The 21,342-nt window shown below is 50.5% G+C and overlaps 5 protein-coding genes across 5 annotated transcripts; 2 read left to right on the top strand and 3 right to left on the bottom strand.

Annotated features, from left to right (window-relative positions):
* Nucleotides 1-476: 476 nt before the first annotated feature.
* On the bottom strand, nt 477-2,972 carry BDP81DRAFT_391332 (ankyrin repeat protein; the record flags this gene model as incomplete). The annotated part of the gene is made up of 6 exons (XM_060587538.1): nt 477-1,032; nt 1,185-1,544; nt 1,596-2,174; nt 2,242-2,250; nt 2,309-2,352; nt 2,427-2,972. The coding sequence occupies 6 exons, from the start codon at nt 2,970-2,972 to the stop codon at nt 477-479; spliced, it is 2,094 nt and encodes a 697-aa protein (XP_060449282.1).
* Nucleotides 2,973-4,823: 1,851 nt separating this feature from the next.
* BDP81DRAFT_166854 (fungal-specific transcription factor) lies at nt 4,824-8,204 on the top strand. Its single transcript, XM_060582120.1, has 2 exons — nt 4,824-6,844; nt 6,903-8,204. Exons 1-2 carry the CDS (start codon nt 5,244-5,246, stop codon nt 8,005-8,007), a joined length of 2,706 nt encoding a protein of 901 aa, XP_060449281.1. The 5' UTR covers nt 4,824-5,243; the 3' UTR covers nt 8,008-8,204.
* On the bottom strand, nt 8,204-10,323 carry BDP81DRAFT_509859 (uncharacterized protein). The gene is made up of 3 exons (XM_060595729.1): nt 10,140-10,323; nt 9,694-10,075; nt 8,204-9,634 (listed from the first exon to the last, which is right to left on the bottom strand). Exons 1-3 carry the CDS (start codon nt 10,167-10,169, stop codon nt 8,595-8,597), a joined length of 1,452 nt encoding a protein of 483 aa, XP_060449280.1. The 5' UTR covers nt 10,170-10,323; the 3' UTR covers nt 8,204-8,594.
* Nucleotides 10,324-11,692: 1,369 nt separating this feature from the next.
* On the top strand, nt 11,693-12,218 carry BDP81DRAFT_166835 (uncharacterized protein). The gene has a single exon (XM_060582119.1). It carries the CDS (start codon nt 11,790-11,792, stop codon nt 12,084-12,086), a length of 297 nt encoding a protein of 98 aa, XP_060449279.1. The 5' UTR covers nt 11,693-11,789; the 3' UTR covers nt 12,087-12,218.
* Nucleotides 12,219-20,381: 8,163 nt separating this feature from the next.
* On the bottom strand, nt 20,382-21,194 carry BDP81DRAFT_391329 (P-loop containing nucleoside triphosphate hydrolase protein; the record flags this gene model as incomplete). Its single annotated transcript, XM_060587537.1, has 1 exon — nt 20,382-21,194. One exon carries the CDS (start codon nt 21,192-21,194, stop codon nt 20,382-20,384), a length of 813 nt encoding a protein of 270 aa, XP_060449278.1.
* Between the last annotated feature and the right edge of the window lie 148 nt (nt 21,195-21,342).

Below are 21,342 nucleotides of genomic sequence, written 5' to 3'. Positions count from 1 at the left end.
GGGGAGGTACATTCCTTGCTTGTGCTTCCTTCCCTCTTTACCGGTGAAGACGTGACGTGGGGGTGATTGGTTCCGGGCTTAGTAATCTTGAGGTGCATTGTACAGAACACCGCCACAAAAACGGCATTGATCTTGTGTCTCCACCTTTAAGCACCTCTCACCTTCCACCGGCTTCGGTGTGGCGGTGCGTCGCCTTTCACCACCACATTGCATCACCACCTCTCATCAAGTCTTCTGATATTCCCGGTCCCCAAGATGTGGCCCCCCAATCATAGGTGGATACCCTTGTCCAAACACTTATACCACATGCCTAATGAACACTGTTCCAGCTGAAAGAGTGTGGCTTGGAAGGACTGTTCAGAACCTTGAAATGCGTTGGAAAGACCGATTCATTCTTGCTAGGAAATCTCAGGTTGTCTTTGTTCAATAATCAACGAATCCTGGCAGGGGGCGATTTTCCCATGGTATCAAGTCTCCTAGGACTCTCCATCTCTATAGCTTCTCAGTCTCGCTTGTGCGGGAGCATAGCTCGACGCCCGCTTATCCAGAGCCTCAACCGGAATCATCTCATTTATGAGCTTGACAACACCGTGGTGCTTTCGACTCTTGGCCAAACGCCGACTAGTCTGCCCGCTCGTATCCCGCATATCCGGATCCGCCCCGGCCTTGACCAGCAACATGGCAGCCTCGATATTATCCCTCCAGAGTGCCACGAACAGCGGGGGTGAAGAGAACCGTCCACCTCTCTTATTGACGTCAACGTTGTACTCTGGTCTCAGCATCGACTGCAGGGCGGACGTCATATTGAACGACGCGGCGTAGTAGAGCGGCTCCGTGTCCCGGATGGCGTCTAGATCCGCCGTGCGCAGGACGAACTGCACCCACGCCTCAAAGGGCCCGCCGTGAGACTGCTTCTTGGTGTCGAAGAAGTAGTCCAGGATGAGCTTCTCGTCTTCGTCCGCGAGGGGGAAGCGCTCGGAGTGGATGGGCCACATATCTGTGGCGTAGTTGAGGAGCGGATACGCTGCGAATCTGGCGTCTATGTACCGTTTCTTGCTCACGGGTCCTGAAGCGAAACGCTAGAGTTTGAGGTAGGTGAGGCACTTGCGCATGATTCTTTGATAGCAGGCGTCTGCGTCCAGCGCATACTCCGAGGCACTCGAGGTACGACTCCATTTGATTACAGGAAAGTGCGGATGGAGTCGGGGGCGAGCGTGACGTAGTGGTCTCGTGCGTGGGCTAGATCCTGGCAGATTTCGAGAATGACAGAGGGGTCGGTGAGTCGGCTGTCGTCGTCCATGTCCGCGTCGTCATCTTCGAGGACGATGGCTTCGGCGAGCTCCTTGAGCCGAAGCGGTCGGAGAGAGAAGCAGAGCCAGGCGAGGGTCTCGCGAGCGATGATGCGGTCTTGGTCCGGTACACGGGTGAGGATGCCGGCGTAGAAGCCGTTGAGTGTGGACGGGATATCGACCAGAACTCGTCGCACATCTCTTCCGGTACGAAGCGTGCTAAGCCTATCCATGCACAACTTGGCCCATCGGAATCTGCAGCATTGTGAGTAGTTGATCACGTGGGAGTATGCTTAGGATACTCACGTCCCATCCGCCTCTGACACGACTTTGTCTTTGATCTCGGCTCGTATCTTGTCGCTCAGGGACTGGAAGCTGTGCTCGGTAGAAAGCCGGTTCTCCACATACACCTCAATATCACTATCAATGGACCGTGTACTCATATGCCGAACGTAAATGCTGGGATCGGGCTGCACCGGCTCTCGCGTACACGTAACCAAGACCCGTAGGTTGGGGTGCTTGGAGCAAAGGTGCAGAAGGGCCTGGACAATGACAGATTCGTGGCTAGTCTCGTTGAGAGCGTCAATCATGAGGTAAAAGATGTCATATAGCTCGAGAGCTTCACCCATCACGTCGTAGATCTGCTCCACAGTCAAGTTGTTCTGCGGGATGAGGGAGTTGCCGGATTTTCTCAGCGGCCGGACATGGTCAAGGATGCTGGGGTTCGTCGCTCCTATCTGGGCCAGAATGGAGCCAAAGACATTCGGAACAGCTTGAGATGCCGCATCGTCCAAGGAGCAGCAGTGGAAACCAACGCCTATGTTGTCGCTCTCCTCCGAGACCTCGTCGCTGGGATATGTTCTCAGGTCTTCGACGAGTTGTGAGCTTATATCGGTCAGTACCGCAAGAAAACTTCAGAGTCAGGAACGTCCTTACAATAGCACCGTCTTACCCGATCCCGCTGTTCCATGCGTCAGTCAGGTTCCACGTAGGCTATGCATATGGCTGAATTGACTCACACCTCCCGGTGATCCAGAAGACTGGCCGCTTCGTCTGACTTGTCCTTTGCCATTCCAGGAAATTAATATCGAGTATCCATCTACCCGTACCAGGCGCGTGATCTTGCCTAGAACTGACAAGCTTGTCCTCGCTGTCGACGGGCGAAAGCCACTGGAGCAAATCAGCCGTCTCTTCAAGCATCCGATCCGTCTTGCGCGCAACAATGTCCTCATGGACAAGCGCCGTCAGCTTCTGCATCTCGGAGAGAACAGACGCGGTAGTATCAAGCGAATCCCTCATAAGGGCCATAATGAACCACGTCTTAGCCCTCTCAATGGTAGCAAAACACGTCTCAATATCGCCCTGTCGAAAAGGCCAGGCCAGACCCTGGACGGCGCGGCCCAGGGACGACGTCTTTGGCGTGCCGAGCTTCTTTCGTATGGCGTCGAGGGTCTCCTGGGTCATTTTGAGCATGGCGCGGGCCTGCTCATGTAGCGGATTATCCGGGCCACGCTCATTTTGGACGTGGAAGTGGACCATTGCGCCTTTGAGGGCGAGGAGCTCCTGGGTGAGCTTGCGGATGTCATCTTTGGCGGATTTGACTGCCGAGACGTATTTGCAGAGGCGTTCGACGACTTCGGTGATGCAGAGGGCGACCTCTATTATGGTAAGGGCTTCGGCCATTGGGTCGCCGCATTTGCACTTTGATGTAAGCTACGACTCAGGTATGGCGTTTGCGGGCAATGGCCATAGCTCCAGGCCAAGGTTTCTCGAGTTCCGTTTGGGCAAAGAACCACCAATCCGTGACTCCTTATGGTAGTGGATGACTGTGGCGCTTAGGAGGTTTCTCGATAGAATATCTTAGAACCAGTTCCGAGATCAAAGAACTTGATAACCCGGAGCCTATTGAAGAACGTCAGAGCCGGAAGCCAGGTGGGTACTCGGACCAAGGTACGGAGTATCGGGAGTAGGTTCTTCAACAGTGAGGGCCGTTCCGTGGCCGGGGATGCCCCGCGCGCACAGATCAGACTGAAGGTGGGGGAAGAGGGTTGGTGGGGTGCAATGGCACGTACACAGATTTAGCGAGACTTTAAATTTCATGCGCTAGCGGATCTCTGCAGGGAGAAGAGAAGAGCACCATGTCTCTCAGTTGCTTCGTTGAGAATATTTGTATTGAATGACCTGCTAAGAAATATGTCCGAGTCTTCTCTGAGTCTCAAGGCTTTCTTGACTTCCAATGATCTCATTACACTGAAGACTGGTCTCATTGTATGTGTGAGAATTGTGTCCCTCGGATGGAATAGTGAGTGACACTCAATGGTTGTCATTCCCACGGTTCATCTAGAACACTTCAAGATGAGCGATTCGAGACCTGGAGCATATCTCTTATATGAGCATATGATGGGAAAATTCCTTCCATCTTGCAACAAATCTTTACGCCTCCAGCTTAGGTTCATAGAACTTAGTGGTTGTTGCTGCTATAAATACCTACACTACATACAAACTACCTTACCATACGTCTAGACTCTACCTTAGGTAGTGGAAACCCCACTATGCCAGTCGCATTACACGACAACTAGGATGTTGCCTTCCTCCCGGCTCGCCTCCCAATTCGTGGAGTTGCGGGCCGCGGAGGTATTCGAGTCGTCTCCAGCAGCCAGAATGCGTCTTGTCAGCAAAACTCTTTTCCAGGTTTTTCTCAATTGCTCATTTTCTTGAGCTACAGGCACGCAGAAGAGAGTTATCAGCTGGGCCCTGTTGAGACTATCAAGCAGTGCCACAGTCAAACGAAAAGGCAGGCATCATCTTTTACTCGGCAACCTTACCCTACACCGGCGGCCTCACGCAGCAACCCGGGATCTGATTCCACATTGCGCCGGAACAAACGTGCCTATGCCGGATCTACCTCTCCACCACCGTAATCGTCTATCGGCTCGCCGCACCCCAAGTTAGCCCCAGCCAACCTTTGTGCATTCCGGTCACAGCCGTCGAGTCAAACAGTTTGGATTTCTCATCACGCTTTCCAGAGACTCGGGACAACGACAGAAGCTGCGGTACTCCTCCCACCGGCGCCGGCGCGAACTTACTCATCCGCTTCGGCCCCTCTCGAGCCGTCCAATTGCCCCTCCTTGACTCTTCAGCGTTCCTTAACGAGTTGAGGCTTTTAGCCAACACCTCACTTCACGCATAAGCCGCCTCAAGCCTGGTGTTTTCTGGTACGTAATATGCAAGTAGCCAATGCACATACATATGCAATGCTGCCATTAGTCTCCCCGAGCAGTCCGCGACTGAGATGCGCTCAAGTCACCCTTACTCCAAGACATGTGCCTAGTTCCTTACCCAACCGTTATTCTCATTCATCCTCTCATTGAATGAGATAAATCTCACATTCTGATGACTTTGTACCAGACAACTCATAAATCCTTCATAATCACCGGCTCAAGGCTAAACCGAGGCTGCAATATCGTGAAGAGCACACATCTACTCAACAACGGCAGAGATAGGGGCAGTCCGCCAGTCTTTAAGTATATCGTCATTGAAGCCAAGCCGCCATTCTCAACTCCCTTGGGTCGTTATCAGACGTCGCGCCAACCCGCATGCTCTACACGCCCAATCGCCTGCCGCTTCTTTATCTCAACGACAGGGTACCTTCAACATCAACGGAGGAGTGAGACGCCCGCAGCCCGCGAACCACCCCTCTATCGACATCGGGTATCGCTGTCTTGCAGCCTTTGATTCTTATTGCTCCTGGTGGGGACCCTGGGCTGTCGCTTCAGCTTGCTGCCGCCGTCGCATCCACCCCGTCCGGGGACTCGCTGTCCCCATCAGATTTCCACATCTCCGCGCACTGCATCAAAGTTGAACTCAGCATCTCCGGTCGCTCACCCTTTCTAGTGCGTCACCATCATCTGATTAGTCGGAACTCGGCAGCCAGAGACGTGTCTTGGAAAGAAGATGGACGATCAAGATCTTCTCCTGTCGTCCACATCCGGCGGCTCCCTGACCAATCCCCCGGAACAACCATCATCGTCGTCGTCCGCACCACAACCACCGGCGACCAAGAAGAAGTCGTCGCGCAGAGGAGGCGAATCGGCGTCACAGAAGCGGCGCTGCGTGAGCACAGCATGTATCGCCTGCCGCCGGAGGAAATCGAAATGCGACGGAGCCGTGCCCAGCTGCGCTGCGTGCGCCAGCGTCTACGGCACCGAGTGCGTCTATGACCCGAACTCGGACCACCGCCGCAAGGGCGTCTACAAGGAAAAGGTCGATAGCATGAAGGCGCGCAACTCGACACTACAGATTCTCATCGAGGCCATCCTCAACGCCAACGAGGATGAGGTCCCTGACATTGTGAAGAGAATCAGGACCTGCGACAGTCTCGACACTGTCGCTGAACAGATCTTGAAGCATGAGACTATGCTCCAGGAAGCCGAAGACAACGACAATGGAGACGACGGTTACACAATCGACATGCCTATTGAGGGTGAGAGGGAACTCGCTCGCAAGATGGGCGAGCTACGCCTCGAGAACGGCTCAGTACGCTTCATCGGAGGCACATCACATCTCATCTACCTCGGCGACTCAGGCGACGCCAACACAAACGAGCCCGAGTCCGACACGAACCTCGCCAATGAGGACCCCGTCACCAGCTGGACAAGAGTTACGCAGGATAAGGAACTCATCGCCCACCTCATGAACATGTACTTCAACTGGCACTACACATATTTCACAACACTATCAAAAACACTGGTCTACCGCGACTTCTTCAAAGGGAAGCACGGACTAAACTACAAAAGCACCATTTACTGCTCACCACTCCTAGTCAACGCCATGCTATCCCTCGGCTGCCACTTCACCAGCGTGCCGGGGGCGTACGGAACGCCGGGGGACAGCCGTACAAAGGGCGACCACTTCTTCGCCGAGGCGAAGCGCCTCATTGTCGAGAACGACGAGTACGAGCGGCCCAAACTCACCACCGTCCAAGCCCTGGCACTCATGTCCGTCCGGGAGGCCGGCTGCGGGCGAGAGGCGAAAGGTTGGGTGTACTCGGGCATGGCCTTCCGCATGGCCCAGGATATCGGCCTCAACTTTGACGACGGCGGCATGTCCACGGATAAGGAGAATCTCGGCGAGCACGCTGTTGACGCGAGGCGGATGACGTTTTGGGGGTGCTTCCTGTTCGATAAGGCGTGGTCGAACTATCTGGGCCGCCTGCCGCAGATACCAAAGGGTTCGTACAACGTGCCCAAGTACGACGTCTTTCCCTCTGAGGACGCCGAGTTGTGGGCGCCTTATACGGATGCCGGGTTCGATCAGACATGCAGTCAGCCGTCGAGGACGCGAGCCGTGGGGCTACAGCTTTCTAAGCTGTGTGAAATCAGCAGCGATTTGCTCTTGTTCTTTTATCATCCAAACCACATTGGCCGGTCAAGTGGGAAATCTGTGGAACTTAAGAAGCTAAGTGAGCTTCACCGAAGGCTGGAGGACTGGCGAAAGGAACTACCAAACGAACTGGAACCAAAGGAAGGGCAACTCCCCAACGTGATCCTCGTACAGTAAGTCCAACACCCACTCCCTTCAGCAAACAAACCCACGATACTAACATCATCTCAGCATGTTCTTCCACCTCCAATACATCCACCTCTTCCGCCCCTTCCTAAAATACACACCCGCAGCCTCCCCGCTCCCATCCCACGTCTCCCCACGCCGCATCTGCACCGCCAACGCAGGCGCAATCTCCAAACTCATGCGCCTCTACAAGAAAACCTGGAACCTGCGGCAAATCTGCAACATTGCAGTCTACATGGTCCACAGCGCCTGCACGATCCACATGCTCAACCTCCCCGAGAAGACAGCCAAGCGCGACATCATCCACGGCGTGAAGCACCTCGAGGAAATCGCCGAAGACTGGCTCTGCGCGCGCCGCACGCTGAGCATCATCAGCGTGCTGGCGCGGAAGTGGAACGTCGAGTTGCCCGAGGAGGCGGAGGCCGTGTTGAGGAGGTCGGATGAGACGTATGGGACGTTTAGTACGTCGGATGTGCCGTCGCCGCGGTCGAATCTTACTGTTGGGTCGTCGCCTTCGCCTACGCAGGTTCCTATTTCGCCAGTGATGGGGAAGACGGATCAGTATAGTCCGCTTAATCAGTTTGCGCAACCGCAGACTGGTGAGCAGGATGTAGCGCCTAGTCCTACGGATCTTCTTATGGCGAGCGCGTCTCTTGCGCAGATCAGTGGTGCGAGACCGCCTTCTCATCAAGCTCACAACGGGATGGGTATGGGGCCGAGTTCCCTAGGCGGCTGGTCCCAAGCCGGCCTCGCCCAGTCAATACCAACATACCAGCAGCAACAACAACGGTTCACCCCAATGAACAACAACCTCGTGCCATCACAGAGTTTCCGCGCCGGTCCCGGCAGCGCACGGCAACAACTATCACCCGGCCAAGTCTTCCAGGGCCTGGATCAGGACTGGTTCCTCAACGATGGCGCCAAGTGGCACCAGAACTTTGAGGCGTGGAATATGGCTGCATCTCAACCCGGCGGCGGCGGCGGAATGCCGGCGAGTGATCAAATGTTTATGTTTTCGAGCGGGAATGGAGGCATGCAGCCGCCGCCGCAGCCACAACCGCCGAGGCAGTCGTCTGAGGATACGGCGAGTCCTAATTTTGAGGGATTGAATTCGTTGGATACCCATGGGTGGTTGCCGGGGCTAGACTAGGACTTATTCTTTTGATCTATCCAAGAGAGACTTCATGTGTGGATGAATGGAGAATAGATGAATAAATGCAAATCCAATGCTGCGTCAACCATCTTGCCTTCATGCCACCATGTACCCCGGAATCAAACTCTCACGACATGGATAGACTTGACTGGTCTCGAAATTGACCCTTGGATAAGATTTAGTTGAGTCGTCTTCTATTCCACAGACATTTGCCTGACCGATCCCTCATCTCGAGGCTCCTTTATCCTCTTGGAAATTGAGGCAGCAGGACTGTTCACTACCTCACCGGGTTCAAGACAGGTTATCCGTGGCAGGTTGTGTAGACCCATAAAGACCCATGAACAGCTTTATTTCAGTTTCAGTATTCATCGAGATGGACAAAGTTTCGAGATGCTTCAACAAAGAATGTCGGCCGACCTGTTCAACTACACATCGAAGGTCTTGATCTCCGGGCCGGGTGGTTTCTGTGGACAAGCTGACATATTTCCGTGGTCTTCCAGGTTGTGTATTGAGAGTATGACTAGTGCTACCCAGTCGCAGCCCAAGTGCCAACTACCTTAGGAACATGAAGTTATCCAACGTCTTCAATCATCGCTGACATCAAGGGTCTTGATCATATCACTCAACTCGCAAACCACGCTCTCATACACAGCCTGCTGCAACCGAGGCTTCAACAAGTCGTCGCCGAACCCAAAGTCACACTCCAGACACTTCCTGGTGAGGTCCCTATACTTCGGACCCAATGTAGGGACCTGTCGCGATAGCCTCCGAACGCTGAGAACGTCTTCCGGGGCTTCTAGGCTCGACCACCGTCCGATCTGAAGCAGGGTGATGCCGAGGCTCCAAAGCGTCAGGTTACGTATACCGTACTCCAACTTCGCGCGCCCGGCAGCGGTCTCTACTTCTCCAGGGCTGCCGTCGCTGCTGTCCGGCATAGTCGTCGCCTCTATTCCCTCCATACTCCGTGGTAAACTTGTTGCGGATGACTGTACAAAGTCAAAGTCTAGATGGAGGGTTCGCAGGCACCTGGCAAAATCCCCGCTCATCTGAAAGAAAGAGATATCCCGCAGGGTGAAGTACTCCCTCAGCCATGGCGTCGAGTAGAATTTGAGAACTGCGCTGACCATGTCACGAGCCAGTTTGAGTTGGTCGATAATGGAAAGCGTGGACTCGGCGGGAGTCATCAGCACGTCGTTCATTGACATCAAAGCTTGAGACGTGGTCATGATTTGGCCGCGACTGTCCATGGATCCTGGGTAAATCGAATGCCGGAAAGGATCTTGCGATGAGCTGTCGATGTACCCTAGACATTGTTCACCACAAACCCCTCCCGAGGCAAAGTTGAAGACGCTGTTCAAGGCTGGGCATAGACCCTTTGAGCACAAGTTGACTGCAGGGTCTTTATGATTTTGAACACCCCTCGTTACGTCAGACTCGTCATCTTCTTGGCCGGTCTCTTCTCGTACATCTTGCGAAAAGCGAACCTTTCTTCGTTTCTGTCGGGGGTTTCCGTCTGGATCAGGTGCAGTGGACGTAGGGTCGTCAGTTCCAGCGTCGATCCAGGTCCGTATCTGCGATCGTACTAGAATTCTAGCCAGCCTTTCCGGCGCCGAAGTCCTATAATCTTCAGCATACTACGCCAACAGCAAGAGCATGGGACTCACCTATCAGCGTACTCATGACCCATGCAAGAGATAGCTACATGCATCTGAACATCGTCCTTGACTGTGGTATCCAGGAACAGTCGAACAGTATGGCGCATGTCGAGTACCTCCGCGGAAGCACTTTGGGTCGACCAGGCTTCAACGAGGGCTTCGTGAAAGGCTCTCGATGCCCTTCTAACTTGACTGATATGCCCATATTCTTGACTCAATTTCCCGCGAGGCGGTTTCGTTCCTGTGAGTTCATTCATATTCCGCTTCAGCTCGCTCCTTTGCTCTCGGATGCATTTGAGGTCTTCGATGGACGCCCGCAGATCTTGGAAGTGTTTCTCGAACTTGGACTCGTCCAGTGTGGTTTTCACCCGTCCGCGAAGGCGGCGCACAGCATATTTGAGGCGTTCGCCCTATATTTATGATGACATGCCAGTTCTCTCGTCTACTAATTACATTATTTATACCACTCTCCACTTGCCTGTCAGCATTCAGCCGTGAGCTCATCGAAGCAGCGAAAGTCGTCCTGAAAGCTTTGCGCCGTGCAAGCAATCTCTTCCATCACGCCTTGGCAGACATCATAGTCCTTTCCCAATGCCTTCTCCATCTCTTCCTCAATCTGACTGCTGTGCCATTGTTGAGTGTTCTCATTCCCGAGCATCAATGTGATTGTCTCTTCATCCTCAACAGTCCGTCGAAGCAGCAGGTGTATCTCATTCGTGAAGAAGTTCCATTGGCGGTCAACTTGCTTTTGGATGCGCCGGAGCTCTCGTGAATAGTGACGAAACGTCTTGAATTTCTTGCGGACGACAGAGCATGCCTTCATTGCCCCGCCGACCAACGGCAAGAGACCCAAAGTCAGAGAGAATGGATCCATTGGCACTCTCGTTCAAAGCTTCCAGTTCATGATCCGCTGGTATGTATGAGTTCTTTTCTCCCACCTCGAAATGGAAAAACCAGGCTATCGGCTCATTGGTTGGAGCTTCGATGTGCCTCAAGGACGCAGGTTGGCGATTTTGTTGGAAATACCCCGCTCTCTGACCTGGCATTTCCAAACTTACTCGCTGCCTTCTCTCACAGCTCCTTGTCTGGATCGAGAACATGGATTCTATGAAGAATGAGGAAATCGTTGACACAAACTATCTCATTCGGTTGTTCCTTAACGCGGCGGCCGGGGAAAATCCTCATGCGGGTGCTAGTCTCCTTGCACGCCTTACTGAAGGAACGATTGCGGTTTTTCAGGACATCAACAAAAGTCTGAATGACGGGGTCAAGGGAAGTCTAGGATCACAGTCATATGCTGTTAGTCTTGGGAGGAGTTCTGACAGGCTCCGGCTCTGGTCAGACGGTTACGGAATTTCTAGCGGAGCCTCCGACGATGTTTTCGAGCGATCTAGTCGATTACGAGGTGCAACGCTTGAAATTCTGTGTAGTATAGGTTTGACTCTTACTGAGAGTAAGTCTCAATTTTACCGAAGAAAACTTCAAGAAACTGTTCTTAGTTACATCCAAGCTGATCATTACTGCCCAAAATTTAGGGCTCACAGCATCAACTTGGGCAAAGGGTCTTTTAGGAAAGACGCAACTTTCAGAGGCCTTTACGAACAAGGTGGAACAGCTGCAGCAAATAATTCAGGCGGCTCAAGACGACCAAGCGAAGAGTGAATCCTCGACCGGATCATCCGAGTATGGCGATGACGATATCACACAAATCACAGCAGATCTTGAAGCAGACACCAGAAGTTTGATGGACCTCGACGGCTTGTTCTCTGATCCCATCCTGGATGCCGGGGATACTAGGCAATCACTCGCATCGTCTCCGAGCAATTGGGAGCCGCATGAACCTTACAAACAACTCATCAGCAAACAATTTCCGAAAGCAGATGAAGGTCTCATTACAGTCTCGGAAAGGCCAATTATGAGCGTTTCTTGAGAGGACAAGAGCAGAGGGACAGTAGTTCCCGGGCTCTACGGGAAGGAACTGTCCTGTTGCACCAGACAAAGGACTCAGACGCTGCCAGTTCTGAATTCCAAGATTCAGGCCTCGGGTCATCCATTCCTTCATCTTACGCTGAGACCCTCATTTCATACCACGGCGATGAAGGGCCTGCAGTACGCTTGCCACCCATGCCCCATTCGGCCAGGACTGGTTTGAAGTTCTCCTGCATAGCATGCAACAGGAAAATAAAGGTGCAAAATATCACGGAATGGAAACGGCACTTGTACGACGATCTGAGGCCTTGGCAATGCCTAGAACCCTCGTGTAGGTACAAGGCCGTCTTCAGCAATCGTGTAGATTGGGTCATACATCTCTCTCTCGAACACTATTCGCCCGAATGGGAAGGATTTAAATGCCCGCTATGCCGAAAGAACACTGGTTGTGGCAAACTCGTTATTCTCAAATCACTTCGGAACTCATCTTGAAGAGATCTCCCTTGCAGCTCTCCCGTCGAGAACTGATTCGGACACAGAAAGCCAGTCCTCGGACACCAGTCAGCAAGACGAAACGGTTGGCAATGAAGCCGAAATTGGTGGGGGACACTTGTTCACTGCGACAGGTTATTATGAAGATCCTGAAATGCAAAAGGCTATGGACTATGTTAAACAAGTCATGCTTGATAAACCCCTGAGGTACAGACCTTTCATGAAACTGCTACTAGAGAAAGAGGTACGGGATGGTTTCTCCACTGCCAACACACTCTTGCTTCTTCATTAACAATTCCACAGCATCACATCTAGAGACTTCTATGACAGAGCGATGGATCTGTTCTTTGATGATCCCGAGTTGGCCGAAGGTTTCAAAGATTTGCATGCCAAAATTGTTTCCCATTAATAGTAGGATTGGGCTCGAAATTGAGCAGGAGCGGGCGAGTAGACAGCACCCGGGCCAACCATTGATTACACCGATTACCAACATTAAATCTGCCCTCGAGAGACACAACACTGAGAGCAAAGACGCCGGGCGATTCCACTTGCATGCGGGGAGGGAAAGCAGCGCGCTTTTGAGCGAATCAAGATGTGCAATGGTTGCCAAACTTGAGGCTGATTTTCAAATCTAGAGGGAAAGGGGAAAGTGAGACGAATGTACAATTGCTGCTATGGCAGTCAGTGAATTGCCTTTCTCACGCGAGTGTGAGGCCGAGAGGCTGAAATAAAACAACCTCGGCATATGTATTACTTAATACACAGGCAGGCATTTAATCCTAGGCCTTGAACTCTCATTTTATTTAACTAGGTTGAAGCCGTTGGCTTTGGCGACGTCACTTGCTTCCCCAAGACAACTTAAACTATTCGGGACAGGGTGATACCAAGACTTCAAATAGACTGTGAATCTGTTGGATTCACAGGTGGAAAAGGAAAATACTCGAGTATCGTGGGTAGCAACGATCACCGACTGTAGTGGTGATATTGCTTGTTCTTGTTGTTCTTCTGTGGAAGTCTAACCAGGTGCCAGCGGCGGCAGGAAGTCTGGGGTATACCACCCTCGTGTGGCTGAGCCACACGGACCACCGTGGCTGGAACGGACCGCGGCAGCAACCTCCTGCTGCCTAATGTAGGCCTATTCCAACAGAATCATACCATCCTTGAAATCTGCGCGCTCGACGACAGTCTTTGCTTTTCCATAGTCGTCAGAATCTCTGGAGCTATTCCGTTGCTTGCATTTTCCACTTACTGCCTTCCCTTCATGCGTCATGATAAGTTCGCGGTAAACAACTGAAAAATGTTAAATCCTCGGCAAAGGGCCAGAATGGCTCCTTTGTTCTCTTGTTCAGAGTCGGCAGAGTGGTATGCTCTCGAGTGAACATGATTGGCCATGGCAGGCTGTGTAGACCAACAAAGATCCATGAACAGCGTTACAGTGACTTGAAGACTCACTGGTTGAGAGTATTGAGACGTCTGAATGAAGGAGTTCAGTGAAGACTTTTTATATGCTTTTCTCTTGCCTACTATTCTCGCGATCATTATCATCTTGCGACCTTCTTCGTCTCATATTGCTCAAGATGGAGTTACCAATCATCGACCAGGATGGCTTCGAGGCACGTCTTATGGCTAACTTAACACAGAAGAAGGCTGTAGAGGCAAATCTGACAGGAAAGAGTCGTTTATTTCGTATGGCGAGAACACTGACCGTTATCTTTGAACTCACCACCATGATACTAGCGTCCGACCCCGACACAAGCCCACATCTCCAGCCCGACCTCGACAGTCTGAACAGAAGCCTCAAGAAACTCAATAATTGTCTGCAAGACTACCCGGTCTCTAAAGAGGGCTCTGGATTGCATGTGGAATCCTTAAGTCAGTGGCGAACTGCAAAATTCAAGATTTTGCGAAGCATCATATACTCTGTTGTGTCGAGTAAGTAACTAGAGCGTTAAGCAGCGCAGCTACCGTAACAGATCTATCAGTTCAATCAGCCAAACAAACAGTCAAAAGAGAGGCAATTCGCGATTCAATCAGTCAGATAATGGAGGCCGGTTATTCGAATCGTCTAAACAGTTAAAGGCTTGTCGGAAAAAGGATATTCCGGCCGCTCGACTAATCAAAAGGTCCGCAAGACCCACTGTTTTGTAAGAAGGATTGGTAAAGACGAGTTACGATCGTATTAATTGATGCTAATTGTGACATTTCCTATCAGCACACTTAGTGCTACGGTCACGTGATAAGCGTGGCCTCTGTACTTAAGACGGTCTGACCGTGACCCTCCACATAAGGGGGTCAATTTCTTTTCCAAAATTTGCCCGAGTCATTGAACAGGAACGTTAGGTGAAGACGGTAGCCTGTAACATAGTTTAGATTAGCATAGACCATGTCGGCATAGCGCCCGGCACGTCCTTTTGTTACCAGACGTTAAATACATCATCATCATCATCATCAACATAAGGGGGTCAACCTTGAAGATACACATCACCCATGACCTACCTTTGACGTTCACTTGCTCTTTCGCTTTGCTCTTCTACGCGTACTTCAATCGCTTTGCTCATTTCGCACTCTCCTACTCGTACCTACACGGTCAGGCCACAGTCTTACCCCCTCTGCCAGTATCCATGATCTAGCAGAGAGACTGTGTCACTAATAGGTATCCAATTATTTATTAAGTAGGGACTATCGCAGAGGTTTTCGAGAAATTATTGTTTATTAATATCCAACCACACCGCGCGGTATAAAAGGATGTAGCTAAGTACTGTGGCTGGGAAAGACATAGAAGGTAGGGCCTCTATAGTACGTAGACTTAAGCTTAACGATCTTACGAGGCTATCGTGAGATCAAAGTTTTAACCTAGCCAAGGCTCGGCCGAGGATTCGCCGAGCCTCTGCCACACCCTTGCTCAAGTTGATGCTGAATAACGACATAAGGTAGAATTTAATATACCTTATGATCCAACGGGCCCTGGTAAAAAAGAAAAAGATCCAAGGGTATATTCTTCTTACCTACACGGATTCTAACATCAACCATCGAATTCCTGTGGAGGACGTACTAGAGGACGACGATTAGCTTCTCCTCGTTAAGCTGAACTCAGTATTATAGCCTCTCTATTCTTAGACTATAAGGTGTTAGGGCTGGGGCAGTGGGGACGGCCACGGCAGGCTGTGGGAGATTATAGCTAGCATGGAATTCCTTATGGATAAGTTGGAGGAGTGGAAGAGGTTATTTATAGTCCCTACTGACAAAGTAATCGACCTGACGGCCTTATATATCTCTTAACTTACGGGCGAGGGCGAAGGGCTACTGGGGCTAGGCAGACTCGTTAGTCAGCTTAGCCTCTGTCGCATCCCTCCCTATATACATACAGAGTACTAGCCTCAAGACCGACAGTCTCGGATCCAGTCCTTCGACTCAAGAGGTTACTTCCGCATCTCGGTGCCCAATGGGTGGCAAGTCCTTAATCGGCATTACACTAAGCTAGCAGACTCTTGTCTATACGCTGCTGCCGTGATTCTTCACCCTAGAAAGGGAATGCGGTGGCTCCAGAAGCGATGGGTCGAGCCCGAGCAGCGTGAGTGGTTAATCCAATCGAAGGATGTCTTAACTACTGGCTACGTTAGTACGCCACAGAGGAGTCTACTCGACCATTCTCACCTCCAGAAGTAACTCAGAGCCAAGAGGGTGATTTCAGCAGATTGGACAGAGGTCCAGTTCCACAGGAAGAGTCAGAATTTAATCAATGGGTTAATGATCGTAACCTCGAGGTATCTCACAATAGTTCTTCTAAGCTAGACTAGTAGATATACTATACCCAATAGTACCATTGATCCTATCCAATAGTAGAGATCTCATTCCAATACCTTTCCAACACTTAGCAAGCTCGCGCTCAATATCTTTACTATCCCTATAATAATAACAGATTATAAGAGGACTTTTAGCTTAGCAAAGTTAACTCTGACATCGCAGAGGCTCTCAATAGCACCAAATACACTCGAAGAAATCCAATATCTAAAGAATTGGCTACGTAGCGGCTCTATTACTCTTAGTAGAATACTATTTAAAGTTCAGTGACTAGAGGGGTCTTGTCAGAGCCCTCCCGGATAGGGGCTAGTTAGAGGTAGTAAGGAGTCCAAGCAACAAAGGAGCAGCTCAGATATATATACAGCGCAGGGAGTACACGTCGAGGGAGGAGCAGATTTCAGTAATTCATCATTCTACCCCTAACTGCAGTTGGCCTCTGAGAGCTTTCACCCTGCGTCAACATCCCAACTTGACAGGTCTATAGATCTCGTGATAGCTTCAATTATATATCAGAGGATTCAGATCATTCAGTTAACTAACAATCAGTCAGATAATGGGGGGAAATTGAAGCAGTCAGTCAGTCAAGACCCCCTTATCTTCGCTGATTGAATCGTTAGAAGCGCTGGCGTTAAGAGACCATCGACTTAATCTTCTTGTAGATTCATGGAAGTTAATTATCTTACCCCCTGTGTAGATCTATCATTTCTAAATTCGCCATATATGGGCCTGCTGAGACTCTTTTTGTTGGAAGAAGGACACGGCGGCAGAGACAGCGCGATGCACCGACTAGAGAAGCAGGTAAAAGACGACGCCAGAGGAAGCAGAATGATTAAACTCATCCAAGATATAAGAGTCAACGCCAGAAGCGAGTTCATTGGTTGGCTTTCAGACGAGGAAAGTGAAAGGCAAGCAAAAAAGCAAGCAAAAAGGGACGAAGAAATGTTTCCGGAAGCCGACGACGGAGACATTTCGTCTTCTTCGGCTGACTCCACCGGTTATGGGGGTGACGATGTCGTTCGCCAAACTACGATAGATTTAGCAGCGGACACCATCTCCTTGATGGAGTTGCAGTACCAAGGATACTTCAATCCAGGAGCCGAACATCTTTTCTTAATGGCGCATCCTTCATCTTCTGAAGAGCGCTTACGCTTAGAGTACGTCTATATCTTCACATCGCCTGTAAATTTCGACTTCGACTAACATCGGGTCTTTTTCATAGACGCCCGGAGCGGAATCTATTTCTTCTTAAATCCAAAGAAGTACTGAGGGTATCGCAGAAACTACTTGATGCGTGGATAGAGTCCGAGTTGTATTTCACTCAGTACGCTCCCGGTTCGTATACTTCTGCGCATTTCGAACTTACGTCGCACATATTGTACCTCGAAAGATTCCTGAATTCGACGTTAGGATGGACGGCGAACCTGAACTAGAAGGCGATATCACGAACACAGCATGACCTATACTGCCTCTTCTGTGCCCTCAACAACGTCATAGCGCCAGCGGGGCATCTCCCCGACGACACTGTCAAAGCTCATAGCCCGACCATAATTCTCATCACTATCAGCATCAGAGTCCAGGCTCCTCCCTAACGTGAGAGAGATAACAATTCAAGCGGTTCAGGTTCAACAGGTATCCCACCGGGGCGGATAGGTTTCACCGCGCCAAGGATCGTTCCGAGTGAGGAAGACTTGTTACTGGCTTATAAGGCGAGGGATGGGTTGTGGGCAACGATTTCGCTGAACAAGTCTAAGAGTTCCTGGTGACCTGACGATTCAATCAACAGGAAAGTTAGTAGAACATAAGTAATTAATCAAATGGAATACCAAGTGCATCTGAGGGCGAGGCGATCACTTAACAAAATCTCAGTCGAGGTTACATGTACTCATATTGTCATGATTTGGATTGTTCCTGACTATGTCTCGAAAAAACACGGCGGTGACAAATTGGATGGAAACGCGGCGAACGCGGGAGTGCTCGATCAAGAGAGCCAAGCTGCGCTGTTGAGTCTACATCTAGGCACGAGACCTATTGCTTGAGCCTCATCGACTCACCGACGTCATGACGCCAGCAGGGTATTTCCCAACAATAACTCCGCAAAAGTTCAGAATATCGCCGTAAACTATGTTCCTATCAAAGCGTAATTTTGATTCGACTACCTAACGATAGGAAAACACCGTTAGTCGCCACCGGGGTCAACAAGGCTGGCCACGAGCATAGATCAACAAGGATACCTGAACTGCGTAACTGTGATCTGAAAGGTAACGTACCTGATCAACAAAGACAAATGAACAGCGTTCATTTGGTTTGGAAGCTCATGGACCAAGAGTGCCTAGACTCTTCAACAAAGAAGAAATGTGAGCTTCCTTCCATATATAACCTGTCCTCCCTCGCCAAGGAAATCATGCCAAACCTGATCCTGAGAAAGACTAGAGATTTTCAGTGACATACTAGCGAGCCAACTAGTACGATGGAATACGAGGTTTATTCTGAGGGAAGCAATACAGAGAGCAGTCAGGTAGAGTTGAGTTAGAAGATTGTTATACATCGCAATATTTCTTGCCACATCTCGTAGAGAGGCGCTAAGAGAATTCGACTTCTTGTTCTTGAAATCCATCATGTACGTAAGAGGCAATATTGGACCAAAATTTCATGCATACAACTTCCAAAGGCGGGCGAAAGTCTAGTTTCAGGTCTTTGACGCTCCAAGATTCCGCCCAACTTTTCAGGGCGTTGGATCATTCATCATTTCATAATACGATAGATAGTCAATTATATACAATGATTGCTCACATGGTAGAGTCTTTGCTACGATTGCCGCTGCTCCCAGCCCGACAGCGGCCGGGCAAGGAGCACTCTTTAGCTGTTCGATTTGCAACAAAGCAATGGCTTCAACAAGCAAGATGTCATAGAGGCATCACCTTTCTAAGGGTCCGAGATCTAGGCAATGTCTAATTATGATCCTCAAGACTGAGTCCCACATCTCGCTCGGAACCATGAACTCGATCTGGGTGGCAAAGCATCCAGAAACGTGGAAAAGCAGTAGCTTTGAAGACAAAAGCTAATATAAAGCGTGCTGTAAGACGCTACAATATGCAGCAAAACAACATCATACTGAACCGGAGAGGGTCCGTAAGCTTATGCAACTGAGAAAGGCTACATATAGGCCGATAAAGGGGCAGATGGTTGAGAGAATTCCGAGTGTCGTTTCATTCTTTCCAACAGCAGTCCACAAAAGTTTCCTGGATGGATTTCGACTCGTTGAGTGTTAGATCCCCCCGAATCCGATCACTTACCTTTTTGGGCTTGCCTTCATCCCTAAGCGGCCCGTCGTCTGTGGTCAAAGCCTCGGTCTGTTGCATTGTACCCTGCGCAGCACGGGCAAATTTGGCCAGGCAAACCAGCAAATGCTTCAATCCGACCATGACTCCATTTTCACCCCGTCTTTCTAAAATGGAGTAGCATATCTTGTCGATACATAATGGCTCGAAGGCGCCAAAGTAAAGAAGTATGTCCTTAAGCTGCTGGACATTTTCGACGGGGCGAACTTCGAAGGAATCGTCGAAAGCTCTCTGAATCCCAAGACATTTACACGCTTCGTAGTCGGAAGTAGTTGCAATGAGCAGCCTGCGACGGTCCTGGGCCAAAAGTCCGGGTTAGTACCTCTTCTCCCATCTGTACATGCAGCGGGGTCTGTAGACAGGGGGGCCACCTTTAGAAGCACAGCTCGTATGTGCGCCTCGAGCATAGTGAGCAAGCTGAGAGTATTGTGGACCAAGACTATTCCAGCTAACGATCGCCGTGAGATCGTCGAGGATAATGGTTGAGGTCTTGGATCTAGCTGCTCTCTTAAAGATGCCGTTTATGTACGCGATTTTTGCTGAGTCTGTCGCGCAGTGAACGAGGTGATGCGGGCTGATCATATGCATGGACCGAGAGCCCAAAAAGCCAGCCATTTTGACTGCCAAAGTACTTATTCCCGAGCCAGGAGGACCATGAAGTAGAATAGACGAAGATCACAATTTGGTGTCTGCCTGAACAGTCTGCAATCCGGCGGCCATGTTCCAGCAAGTCAGAAATCCAGGATGCGAAAGGGTAAACACCCCATTGGATAACCCGCTCGATCTCAAAGATTTCCCCTCTGTTACCAGGTAGAACTTCACTGACTGCACTCTCAAAATCATCCTGCAATAGTGTGACCGGACCCTGATGTTTGCGCGTGCGTTCGATGGCGTATGCCGTTGCGCTGTTGATGTTGCCGGTGATCTCGGCACCGGTGTAATTTTCCGTCATGCCTGCAATTCTTCCAAGACACACGTCAGCCGCTAATGATCCATGGCTATTCATGTCGCGCGTATGAATCTTGAGAATGTCGAGTCGGCCGAGACGATCAGGTAAACCAATCTCAACCAGGACTTCCAGCCTGCCTGGCCTCAAAAGAGCCTCGTTAATCATATCTCTACGATTTGTCGTTCCAATCACAAGGATATTTCCTAGTTAATTAACACCATCGAGAATCGCTAATAGCTGGTTGACCATGTTGTCGTTAACTCGCGCGCCCCCACCTCCTTCGGAGCCCCTTGATTTGCATATAGCATCCAGCTCGTCAAAGATGACGAGATGCAGCTTACTTTCCATGCCGAGTTTTATATCATCATCTTGCGCCTCCGCGAAAATATCCCGCATATTCTCTTCTGATTTGCCGACAAAACTATTCATGATTTCCGGGCCATTGATGATCTTTGGCTTGTGGACGCCAAGCATCTGACTGATCTTGCGCGCAATCAAAGTCTTACCAGTACCCGAAGGACCATGCAAAAGGATACCACGGACGTGTTTGATGCCCAATTTCATGAATTCGGTCTTTGGAATTTGACGTGACGCTAGAGCGCGTCGAAGGATCGTCTGGAACTCAGGGCCCAGGCCGCCAATGCCGAATTCTTCAGGAAGAACATCGTCTCGTATATTCACTTCGACCTTTGGAAATGACACGTATGCATCAATTTTTATCGTGTTCGAAACAAAGCGACTGATCGTTTCCTGTGAAAAGAGACCATTCGTGTGCTCGTGGTGAAAGTCCTGATCTTCCCGCTCTGGCCGTGTCTGGCCCACCACATAAGCTTTGAGGTCGACAACTCGAAGAACGATAGGATACTTAATGTGGTCTTTCTCGATTCGAAGCAAGATCTGTTGATTCCGGGCTAACACATGTCCATGTAGTTCCTTTTTCGTGAGCTCCGTGAGAGTCGTAGAATCTAGAGGACCAACGGCCCGTTTCGCACCTTCTATCGGGGGCCAGGAGACATTCATCTCCACGTGGTCGAGAAAGTGAGATGATACGAACTGATGGCACATCAGCTCTTCATCTTCGAGTACGGAGTACCATTTTCGTTGGAGGCTTGAGAGGCTGATTCTCCCAAGTTGCTGGTCTTTAGTCGCTTTGGCTGTGACTGCATGT

This window comes from Colletotrichum phormii, assembly GCF_030913505.1.
Source record: "Colletotrichum phormii strain CBS 102054 chromosome Unknown BDP81scaffold_4, whole genome shotgun sequence".
NCBI lineage: Eukaryota > Fungi > Ascomycota > Sordariomycetes > Glomerellales > Glomerellaceae > Colletotrichum > Colletotrichum phormii.
The sequence above is the reverse complement of the archived record's forward strand: the minus strand, read 5'-3'. Positions and strand labels throughout refer to the sequence as shown.